At 38.0% G+C, this 20,322-nt stretch overlaps 1 protein-coding gene across 3 annotated transcripts in view; it reads left to right on the plus strand.

The window, feature by feature from the left end:
• The first annotated feature begins 18,582 nt into the window (after positions 1-18,582).
• Regnase-1 (zinc finger CCCH-type containing protein regnase 1) overlaps positions 18,583-20,322 on the plus strand; it is a 34,043-nt gene continuing 32,303 nt past the window's right edge. For 2 of the 3 annotated variants that reach the window (XM_083054073.1, XM_083054074.1), the window contains exon 1: positions 18,583-18,984. In XM_083054073.1, the coding sequence (XP_082910199.1) occupies positions 18,967-18,984 (18 nt within the window). In that variant the 5' untranslated portion in view covers positions 18,583-18,966. The remainder of the gene's footprint in view (positions 18,985-20,322) is intronic. The other variant, XM_083054075.1, reaches the window with a different exon arrangement.

A 20,322-nucleotide genomic window follows, 5' to 3' on the forward strand; every position in this document is an offset into this window, starting at 1 on the left:
GATATTCACATTTGAATAAAAAGGCAACTTTTTACTTTATTGATTGATCAATCGCATGAATAAAAAAACTCGCCCATACTGTGACATGGGTTAGGGTTAGGGTTAGGTTAGGTTAGGTTAGGTTAGGTCGACATACGCCGACCCGATACGTCGTAAGAGGGCTGGCGTCCGGAGAAGGAGGTTCGCCACAGCCGCGGCGAGAGGATAGCGGGAGGGAGTTGTGTTGTGTTGTGTTGTGCGAAGGAGACGGGATCGGGGGAACAATGTTCCCCCGATCCCGCCTCGGAGGCGGGGGGGAGAGTCGTTCCTCTCGGGGGATGACTCCTCCCCTCGCGAGGAGGTTCTCTCGGGGATCGTGGCCGAATCCCAACCCCCTTCGGGGGCGGAGGGAGCCCGATCCCCGGGAGAAAACCAAAAGAGAGGCGGAACGGAGGGGACACGATCCTCGCCCCACGGGGCGAGGTTCACGGGCCCCTCCCTTCCGCTTAGGGAAACTCCCTCTCTCGAGGGGTCTCCCGAGAGGTGCCCCCCGTGTCACGGCCGAATCCTAACCCCCTCCGGGGGCGGAGGGAGCCGTGATACGGGGGGGCGGAGGGCTCGCAGGATCTTTGGAGCGGGGGCTCCGGAGATCCATTGCACGCGGGCTCTCACGAGGGGGAAGAGAATGGGTGGCCCCATTCTCTTCCTTCCAGGACCGGGGTAAAACCCGGTCCTTTTATCAAGGTTTGGAGCGCAAGCTCAGCGTGCGGCGACCCCGGCGTATGCGAAAGCGATTCCCGGGGCCGCTGCACAAGCGCTCAGAGGGCCACCGTGTGGTTTTAGTGGGTCGGGGGAGTCCCCGGGACGCATTTGAGTCCCGGTGGGCGTTGATCCCAGCCCCACATAACCCTCTCACCTCCCCCGAGGTGTGAGGGTATGCGGTCGCGCATTTCCACACGCAAAAAAAAAAAAAAAAAAAAAAAAGGTTAGGTCGACATGGGCCTTCCCGGCCGGGTCTGAGTTGAGGTCTTGGCCCTGGACAGCCTGTCCGTGTTTGTGAGGCAATTGTTTACAGATTGCCTCAAAAAAGGAGAGTTCCCCCCAATATAAGAAAAGGCGAGAGTCGTCCTTATCCCAAAGGGGGGCGGTGTAGCGGGAGCCCCTCCTGCTTATAGTCCTATCTGCCTACTGGACGAAGCCGGGAAATTGCTCGAACGAGTAATAGCTGACCGGCTCGTCCAGCACCTATCCCGGGATGGCCCCAATCTTCACGAGGAGCAATACGGTTTCCGCGCGAGAAGATCGACGATAGATGCGATTGGAAGAGTCAAATCTCTCGCGGAATCCGTTGTGGACGGGGGCGGGGTGGCCATGGCGGTGTCGTTGGACATAGCCAACGCTTTTAACACTCTGCCCTGGACACAAGTGGGGAGCGCGATGGAAGCGCATCGCGTTCCCCCGTACCTCGTGAGGATTGTACGCAGCTACTTCCGGGATAGAAGGCTGGAGTACCGTAACAAGGACGGACTCCAGTGCAGGAGGGGCATGACATGCGGGGTCCCACAGGGCTCGGTACTGGGCCCACTACTGTGGGACCTCGCATTTGACCGAGTGTTGCACACCGCCCTCCCCCCGGTTGCAGCATCGTCTGCTATGCGGACGATACGCTGGTGCTGGCCGGGGGAAAAAATTGGGGGGAAACCCACAATCGGGCGGAACTCGCGGTGGCATGCGTCGTTAAGGGGATAAGGGATATGGGTCTCCAAGTGGCGCCTCGCAAGACCGAGGCGCTATACTTACATGACGGCTCGCATGGCAAGCCTCCGGTGACCCATATCTCAGTGGATGGCACCCCCATCGAGGTTGGAGCGCAAGCTAAATACTTGGGGCTCATCCTTGACGGGAAATGGACCTTCATCAATCACTTTGACCGTTTGGCACCAAAAATCGAGAGGACAACAGCGGCCTTGAGCCGCATACTCCCAAATCTGGGGGGGCCGGACGGTCGAGTGCGCCGAATGTACGCGGGAATTATAAACTCGGTAGCCCTCTATGGGGCGCCAGTTTGGGCAGAGGCCGCGCTTACCACCCCGAAAATAAGGGACGCGTTGCGGCGAGTTCAACGCCGAATCGCGATCAGGGTGGTGCGCGGCTACCGAACTATTTCTCACGCGGCGGCCACGACTCTGGCGGGCCTACCGCCGATGGAGCTGACGGCATGGGTGTACGAGGAAATGTACACCCAAACCCGGGAGCTCCAGAGGCGGAACATTGACATCACCGCCAGAGTCAAAGGCATAATGAAGGTCCAAGCCCGGCGACGGCTGTTGGAAAGGTGGATGGTATACCTGGACAACAGATCCCAGAGACCAATTCCGGGCAGCGAGTCGTCGGGGCCGTGCGGCCACACTTGGAAGAGTGGGTCAACAGGCCGCACGGCGAGGTGCTATTCCACCTTACACAGGTACTAACAGGCCACGGATGCTTCGGGGCCTACCTGTGTAAGATTGGGCGGGAGGTAACGACGCATTGCCACCACTGCGAGGAGGAAACAGACACGGCGCAGCATACCTTAGCCTATTGCCCAGCATGGGCCGAGGAGCGCCGTGAGCTGTCGGAGGCGATAGGAGAAGACCTCTCGCTCTCGACCGTAATACCCAAAATGATCGAGAGCGAGGAGTCCTGGAAGGCAGTCTCCTCCTTCTGCGACAGAGTCATGAGGCAGAAGGAGAAGGCTGAGAGAGAGCGAGAGCGCGCGAGGAACGATAGCGATGACGGCGGGGGAGCGCCCCCCAACAGAAGAAGGAGAAGGCGCCCCCGCCGACAAAATCCGCTACATCCCCCGAGACCGGGGGACGGAGGACAAGGAGGGAATTAATTCCCCCAATGCCTCCCGGGCGGACGGAGCACGAAAGAGGCCCCGACATAACGGAGGATTCACTCCTCGTACTTGGCGGAGGACTCCGCCACTAAAAGCCCTCCAGCATAACCAAATGCGAGGAAGAAGCCAGCATCGGGGCGGGAAAACCCCGAGCTGACTTTTCCCCGGGGGTAACAAATACCCCCCGGGAAGGCGCGATGGGGAGGACGCGACCCCTTCTCACCGCGGAAACAAGGAAGACCAACCCTTCGCCACCCAAGCGAGGGGAAGGGGTGGCCACAAGCTACAACGCGGCCACCCCTCGGGCTGATAGGCGGGGGCTTCCCGGAAGTAGTGCAACTGCCAGTTACCCGGGAAGCCCCAAACAACGCCAGAGCAGGTCGTCGTGTGGGTTTTAGTGGGTAGGACTCGCACCGCCATGGGCGATGCGTTATCAATCCCTAGGATTGGAAACACATCGCTGTCGGCGGTGGCGAGGAGAGTCCCACATAACCTCCGTCTCCAAACCCGAGGAGCGGAGGTATGCGTAAAGCATTTCCCACACGTTAAAAAAAAAAAAAAAAGGTCGACATGGGCCGTGCGACCACAATTAAATGAGTGGATGGAAAGGTCGCACGGCGAGGTGTTTCAGTGAGTACCTGTGCTAGATAGGCAAGGAACGAACGACCGATTGCTATCATTGCGAGGGAGGCAGGGACACGGCGCAGCACACGTTGGCTCACTGTACAGCGTGGGCCGACGAGCGCCGTGTCCTCACGGATGCGATCGGCGAAGACCTATCGCCTCCAGCATTAATTGTCAAAAGAGCGAGGATAATTGGAGGGCCGTGTCTTCCTTCTGCTCCACAGTTATGCGGCAGAAGGAGGACGCGGAGAGAGAACGGGAAAGACTTCCGTTGAGCGAGGACGATAGTGGAAACGACGGGGGCGGTCGACCTATCCGACAGAGGAGACGGAGACGCCCCCGACGCCAAAATCCGCGACACCCTCCGCAAGGAGGGTGAAGCCAGGGGGGAAACGGCGGCGGCAACTAACTGCCGCCAAGTCCCTCCTCTATGTGCCTCCGGGATGCAAGGGTACATAGTTACACTCACACGTATACACATTAGAAACATCTGTACACACACACACACATACACGTACAACAACACTTCTACACACATACATTATGTACCCTTACTAACAGGGACCCAGTCCACCAGTAGTTAAAACCTGCCCGCGCGACTGGAGGGGCTTCACAAATTGGGCTCCCTCCTCAGCCATGCGGGGAGGTTGGGACCAGGATTAGAGCGGGAAACTCGAGTCCTGGTCCTGCCCCTTGGGGAGGACAATCTCCCTGAGTGGGCGCGGCGCGGGAGAGCGACCCCCCTGTGCCGCAACGTCGGAGACGACAAGCCCTCTGTCAAACAACAAGACAGAGAGTAGGGAGCGGCCCAACACAACGGCCGCTCCTGCGGGCAGTAAGGCGGGAGCCCACCGGAAGTAGTGCAATTGCCAGATTCCCGGTGGGCTCCACATAACGCCCGAGAAGGTCGCCGTGTGGGTTTTAGTGGGTATACTCGATGAAGCCTCGCGCCACGCTGGTGCGGGGTGGAGAGGAGCCCCACATAACCCCCGTCCCCTTTCCCGAGAAGCGGGAGTATGCGTAACGCATTTCCCAAACGTTAAAAAAAAAAAAAAAAAAAAAAAAGTTAGGTCGACATTGGCAAAATAATGTCGAATGGCTCTCTCCCTGAACATAAGGGGAGGTGAGCCATGTCGACGAACGGGTCCGCAGGAGTGTCCTGTGTGGGGACACAAGCATCCCATTGCACGTTGCCCAAGGGAGTAACGGCGGAGCGAGTGACCGCGCTTCGCCGTTAACAAGAGGTAGAAAAGACCCTCGTTAAACTAGGGTCAGAGGAAGGGGTCCTCTAGGACCACACGCACCAGGGGGGGCCCGGTAGCATGCGTAAAGCGATCCCGGGCCTCCTCCGCTTTAGGGTGCGAGATGGCGGCCACCGTGAGGTTTTAGTGGGTCGGGGTTGCTTACCCCAGCCCCACATAACCCCGTCCAAGTTTCCCCAAGGGCGGGGTATGCGAGAGCGCATTTCCTCACGTAAAAAAAAAAAAAAGGTTAGGTCGACATTAAAAGGTTCTATTTCTCGTCAGACAAATATTTCTTTTCAAAGTTGAATCCATGGAAATGCGATGTCTCTTCCTTGGTGTAAGAAACGACGAGTTTGAGTCTCAAGAACTCAAGTCCGAGGAAAGGCGAAAGGTCGATGACCAGAACCCCTCTACTCAGGTTGTTTCAAGAGCCATTAAGGTGGACATTGTTCCGATGACGTATCCTGACAGGCAATTAAATAAAGAAGAATCCGATGAGCTCAAGGAACACGTTCAGGGGTGCATCCTTCATCTATCCAGGGATATCAAGGCTTCTACGTTCAAGGGCACTTATGTTAGAAACGGCGCAATTATCTTCAACTGTACCGACGAAGCGTTTGGCTGAAATCTAATATCAGGATTTAATTTAAAGAATGGAGTCCAATTGCGTGCGTTGCGGGTCAAAGAGCTGCCCAAACGCCATCGAATCGTGGTGCGCGTGGAAAATCCCAAAATGCCTATCAAAGATGTCTTAGAACTCCTAGATAAGCAAAACCCGGGCTTGGGAAACGATTGGATTATTGTGAGGGGCAGTGAAAGCAGAGATACGAGTATTCATTTTGCTGCTTTCATTAGAGATGAGACATTAATGCCCGAATTTAAACTCCGATCAATGACATTTTGCGTTCCACCAAGTTTTTAGTGAAAGTTCAACTTAGTTGAACGGCGTTTATTGTGAACGCCAATTTTTGGCCGGTTAACGAGTTTGAACGGCGTTTAAGCAGAAGACTTACAATTAAATATGGCAGTGCTAAAAAAATATGACAACTGCAACTGTTTAGGAGTTATGATTTTCTGTATTTAATTCTTTTAGAAAGAGATATATGATATATATGTGATATAGCTTTTATGTTAAATATATTATTTTCTAACTAGAATAATTCAATGTTGTTTCAGACATTAGAAACAATAAATAATTAACATGTGCATGCATAAATAATAAATATGAATTAAATTCATTAAAATATAAAATTAATTTTAAGACCGATATTAGTCCGGTCTGATAAAGAATTTCATATCAAGATAAAATCTTTCATTGATTCCATAGCATCTTAAAAATAAACCTGAAATGATAAAGTTTATTTTAGGTTTATTGTAAGATGCTATGTGATGGGAATTTAATAAAGAGGGACGATCGTGATTTATATGAACACAAATTATGTCTATATTTATTCTTAAACTGAATAATTAACTGTTACAATATGATATGAGACTTCGATCTTGTCGGCTTGACTGCTCGCGAAGAAGGAGCTCGATACACGATATCTATTAATATATTGATCCTGCCACGTATTTATCGCGCGCATGCGATGTATATTGTAATGCTCCTTGAGCCTGCGTGACATGTATACCGCGTACATTTGATATCTACTTATAACAGGTGATGACGAGAAGCAATGCATAGAAATAATAAGTCGCAACACTATGTAGTCAATAAGAAATTCTTTTACCATCACATATAAAAGTTATAGCCGGATAAGATAGTAAAAAGTTTCCCCACGCAAATTGACTTAAAAATATTTGTGCAATACTTCTAAACAAAAAAAATGTTTTTTAGTGTAGTTTATAGCTCTCCATCTCCTACCTTTTCTACATAGTAAAAAAAACATGTTTTTTTAATTTAATTTTTCTTGATGTGCTTTATGTTTATGAATACTTGATATAAAAAATATGTTAACAAGAAAAAATGTTTCTTCTTTACAAGAAATTTTTTAAAAATTGATTTACTGAATTGTTTGAATTTAAAAAATTCCTTAAATTAGAAAATGCGATTTTTACAAGGTTTTTATAGAGGACGCCTTGAAAAAAATTCTTCAATATTCCTCTCATAAATTGATAATTTACGCAATTTATTCAGAAAGAATTTTTTGATTGGTGCAACAAAAAATTAAAAACCATATTTTTACGCTATTTTTTATATGCATATAAATCTAAATTTATGCATTAAATCTAGTTATGAATACTTATTATTAATATAACTATCTATTTTAATGCTTATATTATAAACTTTTTATCGCTTATATTTATTATAACATATTTCAATAAGTTTATAAAATAATTTATAAAATAAGTTTAAAATATTTGTTATATTTATATTAAAATAAATAAATGTGATTTTTAAATCCGGCCAATAGAGCCAAGCACGAAAATTAATTCTAATTTTCCAGAACTGTATCTCTTGGTTTGAGATTACTAAGTTCCATCAATTGACAATCCTCGAACTTACAACGGGAGAATAGGCGAGAAAAATATTGGTCCGAAAAGTCGCTGAAGCGGGAATTGAACCCGCGTCTTTCGCTTGCCGGGCGACTGCTCTTACCACTAAGCTATTCAGACCCTTTCGATCCTATATTTTTCATTTGCCTTATAATGGATGTTAGTAAATAGTGCCATGAATTAGGCCCAGACGCAAATATATAAATTAAGAAATATTTTTATCGGCTCTCAGTATATAATAAATAAATGTGATTTTTAAATCCGGCCAATAGAGCCAAGCACGAAAATTAATTCTAATTTTCCAGAACTGTATCTCTTGGTTTGAGATTACTAAGTTCCATCAATTGATAATCCTCGAACTTACAACGGGAGAATAGGCGAGAAAAATATTGGTCCGAAAAGTTAGGTTTCTCGCCTATTCTCCCGTTGTAAGTTCGAGGATTGTCAATTGATGGAACTTAGTAATCTCAAACCAAGAGATACAGTTCTGGAAAATTAGAATTAATTTTCGTGCTTGGCTCTATTGGCCGGATTTAAAAATCACATTTATTTATTATATACTGAGAGCCGATAAAAATATTTCTTAATTTTTATATTAAAATATTTATATTTAACTAGATTAAATGTATAAGTTTAGATTTATATGTATTTTATGTGAATAATAGCGTTATGTAAAAATAGTTTTTAAAATGGTTAAAAATGGTTATAACAATAGTCTTTAATTCTTTTTTATATTTTGCACTAATCGGAAAATTCTGAATAAATTGCATAAATTATCATTTTTTTGAAAGAAATATTTGAGAATTTTTTCAAGGCGCCACCTCTATAAGAATCTTGTGAAAATCGCATTTTTCAATTTTAGGAATTTAAAACAATTTAAACAATTAAGTAAAAAAATTCTAAAAAAATTTTTTTTTTTAAAATAACATTTTTTCTTATTAACATATCTTTTATATCAAGAATTCTTACTTATAAAATTTATATCAAGAATAAGCATAAACACGTTAAAAAAATTAAATTAAAAAGAAACATGTTTTTGCTATGTAGGAAAGAGAAGGAATGAAGGGTTATGAACCGTTAAAAAACTTTTCTTTTTAGTTTAAAAGTATTGTGCAAATACTTTTAAATTTAAATCATTTCGCACGGGGGCACCTTTTACCATTTTATCCGGTTATAGACTTTAAGACAATTTTCAATGTTAGATCCGTTTATAAATGCTGACTTTAATATTATATTTAGATTAATTTTTCTCCTCTCCTCGCAGCAGAATAAATATGACGATTGGTTCACCAATGCAATCGAGAGAAAACACCATTTCATGTGAACAATCAAGCAGCCTCAGATCAAATAAGCAATTTCGTTAAGGACAATTTTTATCGTGTTTTGATTTTTATTAGAAAATTTCTACGTGCATTTCATTAATATATTTTGATTTCTTCACAAAATAATTATTAATTACTGTCCATTTCTTTTACTTTACAACTTATATTTACTTGTTAAAATTACAAATATTTTTTAACACATTTCCATCACCATTAATCAACTAATCAACTAATCATTTAAAGCTTAAAATAATATTTTTTAGTATAATCTGAAATGTGTGTGTATTTAATTATTTTTATTTATCCTCATTTTATAATTTAATTTTTATCAATTTTTTTGTGATTTTTTTTACCTATTCATTTATTTCATCAATTAGAAGTGTACGAATATACATATAAGAAATTTTTAAATTACTTTTAAATTACTCTTTTTTTACTTTTTTAAAAAAATTAATAAAATACTAAAAAGTTTCAAACAGATCCATGAAATTGTTTTATAAAAAAATTCACAAAAGCTATTTTTAGCAAGTTAAACAAAATTCCCCCCTTAACTATATGCACCAATCACATCATTCGATACAAATATAGTTTGAGTTAGCACGCATAAAGTATACGTTTAGTTGATCGTAACAAAAGTAAAGTTGGTGGAAAGCAAAACAAGTTGATCGAAGATTAAACTGCGATCAAAGTTGAACGCAGTTCAGTTGAACGCTGAACTGAACCACGTTGGAGGAAACGGGCATAAGTGTCCTAAGAACCCTCAATTTTAAGCCTTTTTGCGGCCTCGGCCAGGCAACCATGAGGTTTGTGGAGAAGGACCGCAAGGAAGAGGCTAAGAAGAAAAATCAAGATCCTACATCTTAAATGACAGATTCCGGGATATTCTTCATCCAGATTTTGCATCGTAGAGAGCACTTCGACGATTTTAGGAGCATGGTTATGATGCAAACAAACCCGACACTAATAGCGCTCATACAGGAATCATGCTAGTCGGAGATGGGATTAAAAACCTAAATAGCTGCGATATATCTATTACGTTTGTGGTAAGGACCAACTATGAACCTGCGCTGTCATCAACAGAGTAGAGGGTTCTTTACCAATAGAATTTAGCAATAAAAACTAATAACTGTGCTGTTGAAAATCAAGAGAAAAAATGGAAGGATTATAGACCTGATTGTGAGGTCCGTTTACATACCCTACAATTTAGTCGAACTCTCAAGAAAAAGTTAAACGGCTTGTTGCATACGTGAAGTTAAAGAGGCTAGAAGTGCTTCTGGATTGTGATGCTATTTCGTCCCACTCTCATTCTACAATACGTCTTAAATGCCCCGTCTCAAGTCGTAAGCTGCAAGTTGTCAGTCATAAAAGTTATAAATCATTGTAATGTCTAATCTATATTTGCATTTTCGAAAGTTACAAATTGTTAAAAAACAGCTAATTGGAAAACAAAATGTTTATCATTATTTATAAAAAGCTATATCCAAAAAATTTATTTAAATTTTATATATCAAGCAGTTAAATAATTTTTTTATATGCTATACAAACATATTACGAAATAGAGAAGAAAACACATTTAAAGCATCTACAGAAAGTTTGTGTAAGTCTTTTAATGGTATGGAATTTTTGTATAGTAACAAATTGTGATGTATTATAAAAATTAAAGGGTTTGAAGATGAGATAATTGAGAACAGTTTAGTTTTGTTAGAGATAGTGAATATGATTACGTTACTTTTAGTGAGTTTAAGAACACACCCGCGCACTACTCACGCGCATGTATACTCTCTCTCGCGACGACGACATGTAACAAAACGGCCGATAAATATGTTGTATTCCTTTTGTCATATAATTAAACAATAGTCTCTATATAATCTGTGTTTATCACTCTGCTATATCCTACAGGTTATGGGCCCAGACAGTAGAAATGCCCATTAGACAATATTATATAGTGAAAAAGACAATAAAAAGGATTCCAGCATTGAGTGGTGCGCGGTTAACCTAACTGTCGTGCGTGCCAAAAGTTTTTTCGGCTAACATTTCCGAACAAGAGACCGGAAAAAACAGTTCTTGTGCCAGTTGAGTGACATTATTTGTGCGATCTATAATATATGGCGAAGTCATTGCCACCTCGTCAGAAGTAAACGGTATTTACAAGATCGACCAGCCGATGAAACGCAAGACTTATTCTTATTTCGCCGAAGATAATACAGGTATTTTATGGCACAGACGGTTAGGACATTTAAACAGGAAGAGTATGTCATTATTGAAGAAAATGTCTATCGGTTTGAACGAAGACCTAGCTAACGACACTCCATGTGAAGATTGTATCAAGGGTAAACACGCCAGGGATCCGTTTAATGTGAGTAAGAGACATTCTAGTCATCGATTAGAATTGGTCCATTCAGACTTATGTGGACCAATGGAACAAAAATCTATTGGCGATAGATATTTTTTAACGTTCATCGACGATTATAGCAGATATTTATATGTATATATGCTTACTCACAAAGATCAGGTGCCAGATACATTCATGGAATTCAAGAACATGGTAGAGAAACAAACTGGCGAGAAAATAAAAATACTCAGGACCGACAACGGAAGAGAGTATGTGAATCAGAAATTGAAGATGACCCTGAAGAATAGCGGCATTATTCATCAACAGACAGTAAGATATACCCCACAACAGAACGACTTAGCGGAACGTATAAACCGCTCGATAGTAGAAAAAGCTCGTACACTACTATCAGATGCCGGATTAAATAAAGAGTATTGGGGAGAAGCTGTGTCAACTTCTGCTTACTTGTTAAATCGTTCACCAACGAAGAGACTATGGAATAAAACACCATACGAAGCCTGGACAAATCGGAAACCCAATTTATCGCATCTACGCATATTTGGATGCGAAGCTATGGCGCAAATACCCAAAGAACTACGTAGGAAATGGGATCCAAAATCCCAAAAATTATTCATGGGTTATTGCGAAGATAGAAGAGGATACAGGTTGATCAATCCTACAAATAAGAAGATTACGTTTAGTCGAGACGTAAAGTTTCTCGAAAAGAAGAAAAATAATTCAGACAACGAAAGGAAGAAAGAAATGAATCTTACAAAAGATCATGAAGATAAAGAAGAAGAAGCAGAAGAAGATGAAAGCGAATTAAGCGAAAATGAAGAAGATGAAACTACGAGCGAGAACTATACAACTACAAATGAAGAAGAAAATAAAGAAGAAAATAAAAAAGAAGAAAGAGTAATAGAAGAACCAAGACGTTCTAAAAGAAAAAGAAAGCCAGTGGAATTACTAGATTATGTGACATATTATGCTGCGAATGAAGAAGATAGAATAGAACCATCGACGGTAGAAGAAGCTTTACAAGGACCTGACTCTCAAAAATGGAAGGAGAGCATGGAAAGTGAAATGAATTCTCTGGTGAAAAACAAATCATATGAAATAGTAAGACTGCCAGAAAGTAAAGAAGCATTAAAGACCAGATGGGTATTCACGGAGAAGAAAGACAAAGCGGGAAATAGAAAGTTTAAAGCTCGCTTAGTTATAAAAGGTTACAGTCAGAAACAAGGCATTAACTATCAAGAAACTTTTTCTCCGGTGGTGAAATACGCGTCATTAAGATATCTTTTTTCATTAGCAGCTAAAGAGAATCTGAGAATAGATCACATGGACGTAACTACTGCGTATTTACAAAGCGAATTAAATGAAGAGATCTACGTACAGCCACCTTCGAGTACTCATAAAGAAGACGTTGAAAATGGAAAGGTGTGGCGCTTGAAGAAAGCCATATATGGATTAAAGCAAAGTGGAAGATGCTGGAATAATAAATTAGATGCAATTTTAACTGATCTCGGATTAACGCAAACTAAAAGTGATCCATGTATATACTCGTTAAAAGGAAATGCAGTTCAGAAATTAATAATAGCTGTATATGTCGACGATCTGCTCATTTTTTCAAACCAAAAAGAGTTAAGAGAAAACATCAAGAAAAATTTATATAAGAATTTTGAAATGAATTTTTTAATATATTGGAATATAAAATTGATTAAAGATTCAGTATGTAAAGAATTTTTATGTAATAGGTTTCTTGCTCATGGAGACAATGTGAATACAACAGCAAGCTGATTTAAAGTTGGAAAAAATTGACAGCGTACAAAATAATTCTTGAAACTTGCAATGTTACCTAGAATGTATTTCATCCAATCTATCTTCCCAGCCCAACAGCAAAATCATGGAGGTGCATTGCTGAAGATTTTTTAAATATTTGTAATTTTTCAAAAAATTGCATCAATGCAGTTAGACGGAAAACATTCAAATACAGTATTCTCCTAAGAAAGAATATTACAATTATAAACAATGTCTGATGCTGAATATAAATTTACTTGGATTGATATAAAAGATTGGTAAGTGTGTTAACTAGAAAAAAATAATTTTTTTATGTTTTTTATTGTCAATAATTGATTTTATACTTGTTATAGATTTTATGAGTGACGGAGATATATGGCTGAATCCGTACTTGGTTCTGCTCTGGAGAAAAACTATTGATTTGCCACTGCTATGTTTGTTTCTCAACTCAAATATGCTTGCACAGAGCATCTTTGAAAATACGAAGGCTCTTGACAATCAAAGTTACAATCGACAAATAGACGTGTAGAGCAAGCGAACTCGCATCAATGAGCAGGTTAAGGCTTGGGACCGTAAACGAGCTACTGACAACACACATAGCCCTAAAACCTCATCTGCTCAACATGAAAATTGCAAGAAACGACGAATGTCGCTTTTGTGGTTGTGATAGGGAGAAATATGTGCGCATTTTGTCCACTACCCTTCTCTTGTCTGCAAAAGATATAAGTTTTGCAACTATTTGTAACTCTTTCTTAGAAGCCGAAGATCTTTAACAAGTTAAAGCAACTTATCATATTTGGACCTTGACAAAAGACTAGGTCTACAATCTTCATTTTAAGATAACAGCAGGGTATGGGAATGGATCCACAGAACTCGAAGATCAGACATGAATCCATTGATTCTGCTAGTATTAGATACTACTATTATTACTACTATTATTGAAATATTTTTAAAAAATTATATCTTCCCAAGTAGCACATGAAGCTTTAAAACGTCTGCGATAACGTTGTCGTAGCTTAAACTGCAGCATTTTTGTCTACTACAGCTACTGCCACAATGTCATTGTGACGTTTTGACAAAGTCGTAGCAGCAAAAATGGGACAACATTTTTAGGCTTTGAAAATGATGTCACAGCCATATGGTTGCACAGCTATTTTGCTGTAAAGACGTTGTCATAGCCACATTACGGCAGTCGGAGTAAAGATATAAAAATAACGGATATAATTAATAAATGGATAATGTTTTTCATATGGTAAATTAATATTCAATAAAAGTTAAATTTTAATTTTTAAATTATGTAAAAAGATTGAAAAGAATATTTAAAAAATTTTTTTACTTTAACTGGGATTGAACTTCTGACAACCCGAAACCTTCACTTCAAAAACTTAGGTAAACTTAGATAAAAAAAAAGATTAATTAATCATTGCAAATTATTACAATTTATAACTTACGTATAAGTATACTAGAGCGGACGCAAATTCATAAGTACAGTGATTACAGAACTACATACAAATTCTTAAGTAATAATTTTAGAGCCGCATAAATGAATGCATTAGGTCCGCTGACCATCGCTGATATATGCTAAATTTAACATAAAACTGATAGTCATGTTACTCCTTGCTTTTCTTAATAGTTGTCATGATGTCTTTACAATCATTAATACAGCTAAAATAGCTGTGGCTAAATTTTTCTTTATTATTTCTCTTTATTATTGTTATCACAACAAATTCATAGCAATTAATGCAGCTAAAATCGCTGTGGCTAGTTTTGGTTTTTTTATTGCTGTCACAGCGACTTTACAGCTTTTTATACAGCTAAAATAGCTGTGGTTACATTTTGGCTTTTCTGATCGCTGTCACAGCGACTTTACAGCTGTTAATACAGCTAAAATAGCTTTGGCTACATTTTGGCTTTTCTGATCGCTGTCACAGCGACTTTACAGCTATTAATACAGCTAAAATAGCTATGGCTGTATTTTGACTTTTTTATTAACTATCACAGCGCTTTTGCAGTTAAAAATCCAGCAAAATAGCATTTGCTGCCAAATAGATGTAATTAAGGCTGGCAGGGCGTTATACCAGCTACATTTTTGCTGTCGCAGCGAATATAGCCAGACTGTGTTACTTGGGTTAAGTTTGAATATTTTTTTTATCTTGAAAGGAAATTTTTTTATCTGGAAAAGAAAAAATAATAAGGAAAAAATTAAGTAAAATGGCATTAAATTAGGTTACAATAATTTATATATATAATTATTTATTATATGTATATATAATTTAACGCGGTCTTATTTTGCACAGTATATATATGAACTAATTTTATCAAAATTATTGTAAAGCATATGTATGTATTTTTTATTAATTATGTTTTTCTTTATTGTACAGGGTGTCCCAAAATTACCGGACAACCCGTTAATGATTCTTGGGATTATGTGGAAACGATTTTTCTTCAGTGAAAATATTAAGACACCAATATAATGTTCAAGTTATAAGTGAAAATAAAGGGTTTTTCGCAAACTAAATCTTGTGGAAATAAAATATTAACAAAACCACATTCTTCGGTTAATTTTAGATAGAGTTTACTTTAGTAGAATTTTAATTTAAGATTTAGTTATAAAGTATTAGTTATAAACATGCAGAAAATGATGACCTCCCTCGACATTTTCGCTGAGGAAAAATCGTCTCCAAATAAGAGGAGTCTCCTATTAACTTAGGAATCTCCTATTAACAGTTTGTTAATTAAATTTAAGTCCGGTAATTTTGGGACACCCTGTATGTATATGAATGATAGTTAATTCTCATCAAAATTATTTTTTTAGAAAGTTTGTTTTGTCTTACAGTTATAACAAAATTTAACTAATTTTACTAATGTAACTTAAGATTATATTGCGAAGTTTACGTCATTCATCATTTTGTTCCAAGCAAAAATTTATAAAAATATGGTTTTGAATAGTTTAAAATTATTTATATAGAACGAATTTCATCGTCCGTCAGCTTTTCTCAAGTGTGGCAAGTGGCAAGTTACATTTTTAACTCATTAAAACAATTGGTTTGTTCGTTTTCGCTGCACTGGTGAACTAGTGCACATTGGTGCAATAAGTTAAAGTGAGACAAATATATTTTGTTTCATAACTTACTGCATTAGTTCACCAGTGCAGCGAAAACGAACAAACCAAATGTATTTACGATATATGTACAGTCGCCGATTAAAAGGTTGTCTGCTGAAATATGAAATTTTATTTAATATATTAATATATTAATATATATATTTGACACCTTATACATCTTGTTTGTCTGCTGCGCTAGAATATGCCGTATGCATTGGCGCTCATATACTTAAATAAGATCCGTATTCCGAAACTTATCCTAGCAGAAGCGGACAACCTTTTAGTTGGCGACTATATACATATATATATATATATATATATATATATATGTAAGCAATTAGCTATATTATATAAATAACATTACATTTACATATTATATTTTTATACATATATGTATATTAAAATACATTTTTAATCCTAAAGCCGTTGTTTTACCGATAAAACGCGAAGTTGGAAAAGTGTAATTTTTAACTTTTTTTTTGTTTTTTTTACATGAATTTATGGCATATACAGTTTGTTATTATTAGTACATTAATTGTGGAAAAAGATTTTTCAATCTGTATAGCCAATAAAAGATTAGAGGTCGATTCCAACTTTGCGTTTTATCGGTAAAACAGTGGCTTTAAGATCACCTTAAAAGTGTCATGAAATGAAGTGGACAACGCTTTGAGCACTTTATTAAATAAAATTAATTCAATTTGTTTGATAGATTATTACATTTTTATTACTTATCTATTATTCTTTCTGTTTTTCTAAATTTTTTTATTTTATGGCTATTATACAGTCAAAATATCATAGGGCATTTGATTCGTCTTTTCATCCTCTACAATTATAGCTAATTAAAAATAGAATTTTTTATTTAAAAAACTTCAGATAACCTTCAAAACTTTTTGGCGCTTCCTCCTAAAAAAACTAAAACTACAAAAATGCAGCCCCTTCAAAATAATTTAATAACTATGTTGTCTTAAACCTTTTTGTCTAAAATCAATATTTATGAAGATATCTTATCTTAGTTAAGAAGGCAATCTCGTGATTCATCCTCTATATATACATATATACATATATATGTATACATATAATATGTAATATACATATATGTAATATATGTAATAATATAATAAATATGTAAAAAATATAAGGTTATATATATATATATATATATATATATATATATGTATACATATATGTATATGTATATACACAGGGTACGAAATACTTGGACAAACTTTTTAATTCTCAAAATAAAGAAAAACATTTATACATATTCACAGTCAAAAATGAGTGGTTGCGAAGTTATAGTAAACAAAGTTTAAGTACTTAACTCATAAAAAATGCTCAAAATGACCGCCATTTAATTAAAGAGCCAAATTTTTATCTATAGGGGCAATCAAAACATATATGTTCGCAACATATTGATAATGAAAAGCGACTACGCCAATACATTATTAATGTTGGTAACATTATGAGAATAAACGATCTGGAAACCCTTGAAATGATTCGATAATCCTTATTCTGTCGTGTCAATGATTGTCTTCAATTATTCTCGCAATAAAGTAAGAACAGGTCAACTTTAAATTTTAAGAAAATCTGTAATCTAAGTAATAATTAACAGTTAATAGTAAAACCATTTCTCGAAATTTATGATTATATTTGTTATGAAATATTAGATATGTTTAGAACACATTTAAATAAAATCAACGTATGCTATCTGGGATAAAAAATAACCCCGCATTAGTCCTATATGAAATTGGAAAATCAGCTGGCTTTCTCATATGTTGTAGCTTATGACCTGCTGAACAAAAATTGTAATAAGCTTAGAGTTAAATAATGGACAGTTACTAACTTACAGCCAGTCAAACACAAAAAAAACTCGGGCTCTGCGAGTATTGTTTGATTTTAATTTAGTAACTGTTCATTAGCTTTGAGGATATTACGTTGATCATCCGTTCTTTATTTTAGAGGACAATCGATCCTTTATTGTTTCAAGTAGCTGTCCTTTAGATTTGTTTATTTTTCCAAAATTCAATTTTGTTTTTTATTTTTAAAATTTTGTCCATTATATTACAATTTTGGCCTTTATTTTTTATTTAGCGTTTTAATATCTAATGTCGTAATATATATTAACATAAGAATTTGTACAAAAACAACAGAACCTCTGATCCGAAACCTATTGAAACCAAGGATTTGTTTCAATATAGTCGAATCAGTTTCAAACTATAAGAATACGTAGACTTCTGATAGTCACAGAATTATTTTTTTTTCTCGTCAATTTCTCTCTCCACTTTGGTTGCAAACTGATTTGGAAACATGTTGAAACAAAGCTCTAAGATTTTCAGGTTTGTCCTTTATTTTCTCTCAGAAAATATGATTGTCGTAAGCATATTATATCTTTTGTTCAGCAGGTCATAAGCTACAATATATGAGTAAGCCAGCTGATTATTTCATTGGGATCCATATAGGATCAGTCATATGTAGGATTAGAGAGAGAGAGAGAAAGTGCGGGGTTAAATTCTTTCTCCACATATTAAATAAAGGTCTGTTCGTTTTAGCTGAACTGGCTGCACTCTAGTTCAGAGTTTATATATCTTTTTCTTTCCAATGTCGAGTAAAAAGATAAACTTTGAACTAGTGCGACCAGTTCAGCTAAAACGAACAGATCTAAAGTTGCCACCGCCTTCCTTTCTGCGCGTACGGCCCTGTGTAGCGGAGAAATCACGTGATCGTTGCGACAATCTCGAGCGAAGTCTATTGTGGGTCACGTGCGGGGAGAAGCGAGCAACGAGCAACTCAAGTCGCTGGACTGGACGGCAGTGGCGGTGTAGTAGAGGAGGTATGTCGTGCGAGGTGAATGCGCGCCCGATCACTTCATTCACGACGAGTTGTCGGTCGCCGTCTATCGGACGTGTTTCGCGTTCATGCGCGTCCAGTTCGCGTATACAGTTACATTTCGTCGATTGTACTCCAACGTAAACGAAATATATGACGCGATCTTCGGAGATATTCAGTGATATAAATATAATTATATTAGCGATCAGTGAGTTTTTGGTGCTCTCTGGTGATTCGCGGGAAATGTGTCGTTGTCTGACCGGCCATTGAAAAGTGCAAACCATAGTTGCCACTACCGCTCCCGTTCGAGCAATTTTTATACGCGAAAAGGATCTACGCTTTATAATCTCACGGATGAGATGACGGTCGCCGGAAAGGTAAGTCTACCGAATCTGACTACTATAAAAAATCGTAAATTCGTGTTTCCTATAGTTTTAGATGATGCATATTGTGTCTGTTTCGATATAATTCGTTAAATCGTGAAATTTATTTTAAAAAATTAAGTTTTTAATTGTTCAAGATGTTTCCTCTCAAAAAAACTCAAAAAGTTCCACTACTATTTGTTGAGTTTTCACTCGTAGAATTTTGTTTTTTAAGAATTTTGAGATTTCCTTCGTATTATTTAGAGATATTTTTAAAAAATAATAATTAAATTGAAAATTACATTACTACGTAATTTCAAAAACTACAGATTCTAGATTAGGTCGACTTTAAATCTTGAAAAAATATCTACTCTTTTTGTTTTATTACGTGATGTATTTGTAGCAACTAAGTAATTAACAACACATAATCTTTAGTAAAAAAAATCTTAAAAAATAAGAAAAGGAACATATATAGTTCTGTTTGCTAATTTTGTTATCTCTTAAAAATTCGCTGTTGCTTAATTTTTCAATTGTTTTAGTTGTACACGAAAGGATTTATAGTCTACCCCGGATATGACACCAAATTGCGATACGCGTAATTATCGCTCATTTCGTGGCGTGATGTTGGTCGCCGTAATCGGGCTGACGTTAAACGTGACTATAATTATCTGCGCGATTAGTTGTCATCCGGTTTACATCGCGTCGTCACTTGGCTGCTAATTGATCGCCCTATATTGTCGATAACTGCACGATAAGAAAAGAAGCGGACACATATTAATTAATTTGGAATTTTAGAATACAATCGAACAAGTTTGATTGAATAATCAACAAACAAGATCAACTCTTAAAATGTTTGGATGATCGTTCTCAAGTCTGAAGATATATTCGATTTTTTGAATTGTCTTTATTTATTTATTTGTTTGTACTTTAGATAATATGTGTTGTTAATAAAGTTAGGCGATGTATTACGAGTAAGAACTGAGTTGTTTATTTTTTATAATAAGTACTAATTTTGTTTTCACAAATTTTCCTTAATATTTGAATTATTTCAAACAATCAAACTTTTTCGATTCATTGAAATAAATCGATCATTTTGCTAGAATTATTCGAATTTAAATATGCTAATGTTTAAAATTTTGAGTGTTTGATACATATAAATATAATTGTATATAAATAAATATTTATATATTTAAAGATATTTTTAAAAAATGATAGAGAAAAATCTTTTAAAATGTTTTAGTCAGTTTGAAATCAAGTTCTTTTTTAACAATTTCTAGTTGTCAACAGAACAGGATTTTCGAATTAAATTTCAGGACGGAGAATTAATAACAAAAACATACCTTTCAGTTATTT

The sequence above is a fragment of the Prenolepis imparis genome, unplaced genomic scaffold (assembly GCF_030444845.1).
Source record: "Prenolepis imparis isolate NDT839.2.m4 unplaced genomic scaffold, iyPreImpa1.0 SCAF_14, whole genome shotgun sequence".
Classification (NCBI taxonomy): Eukaryota; Metazoa; Arthropoda; class Insecta; order Hymenoptera; family Formicidae; genus Prenolepis; species Prenolepis imparis.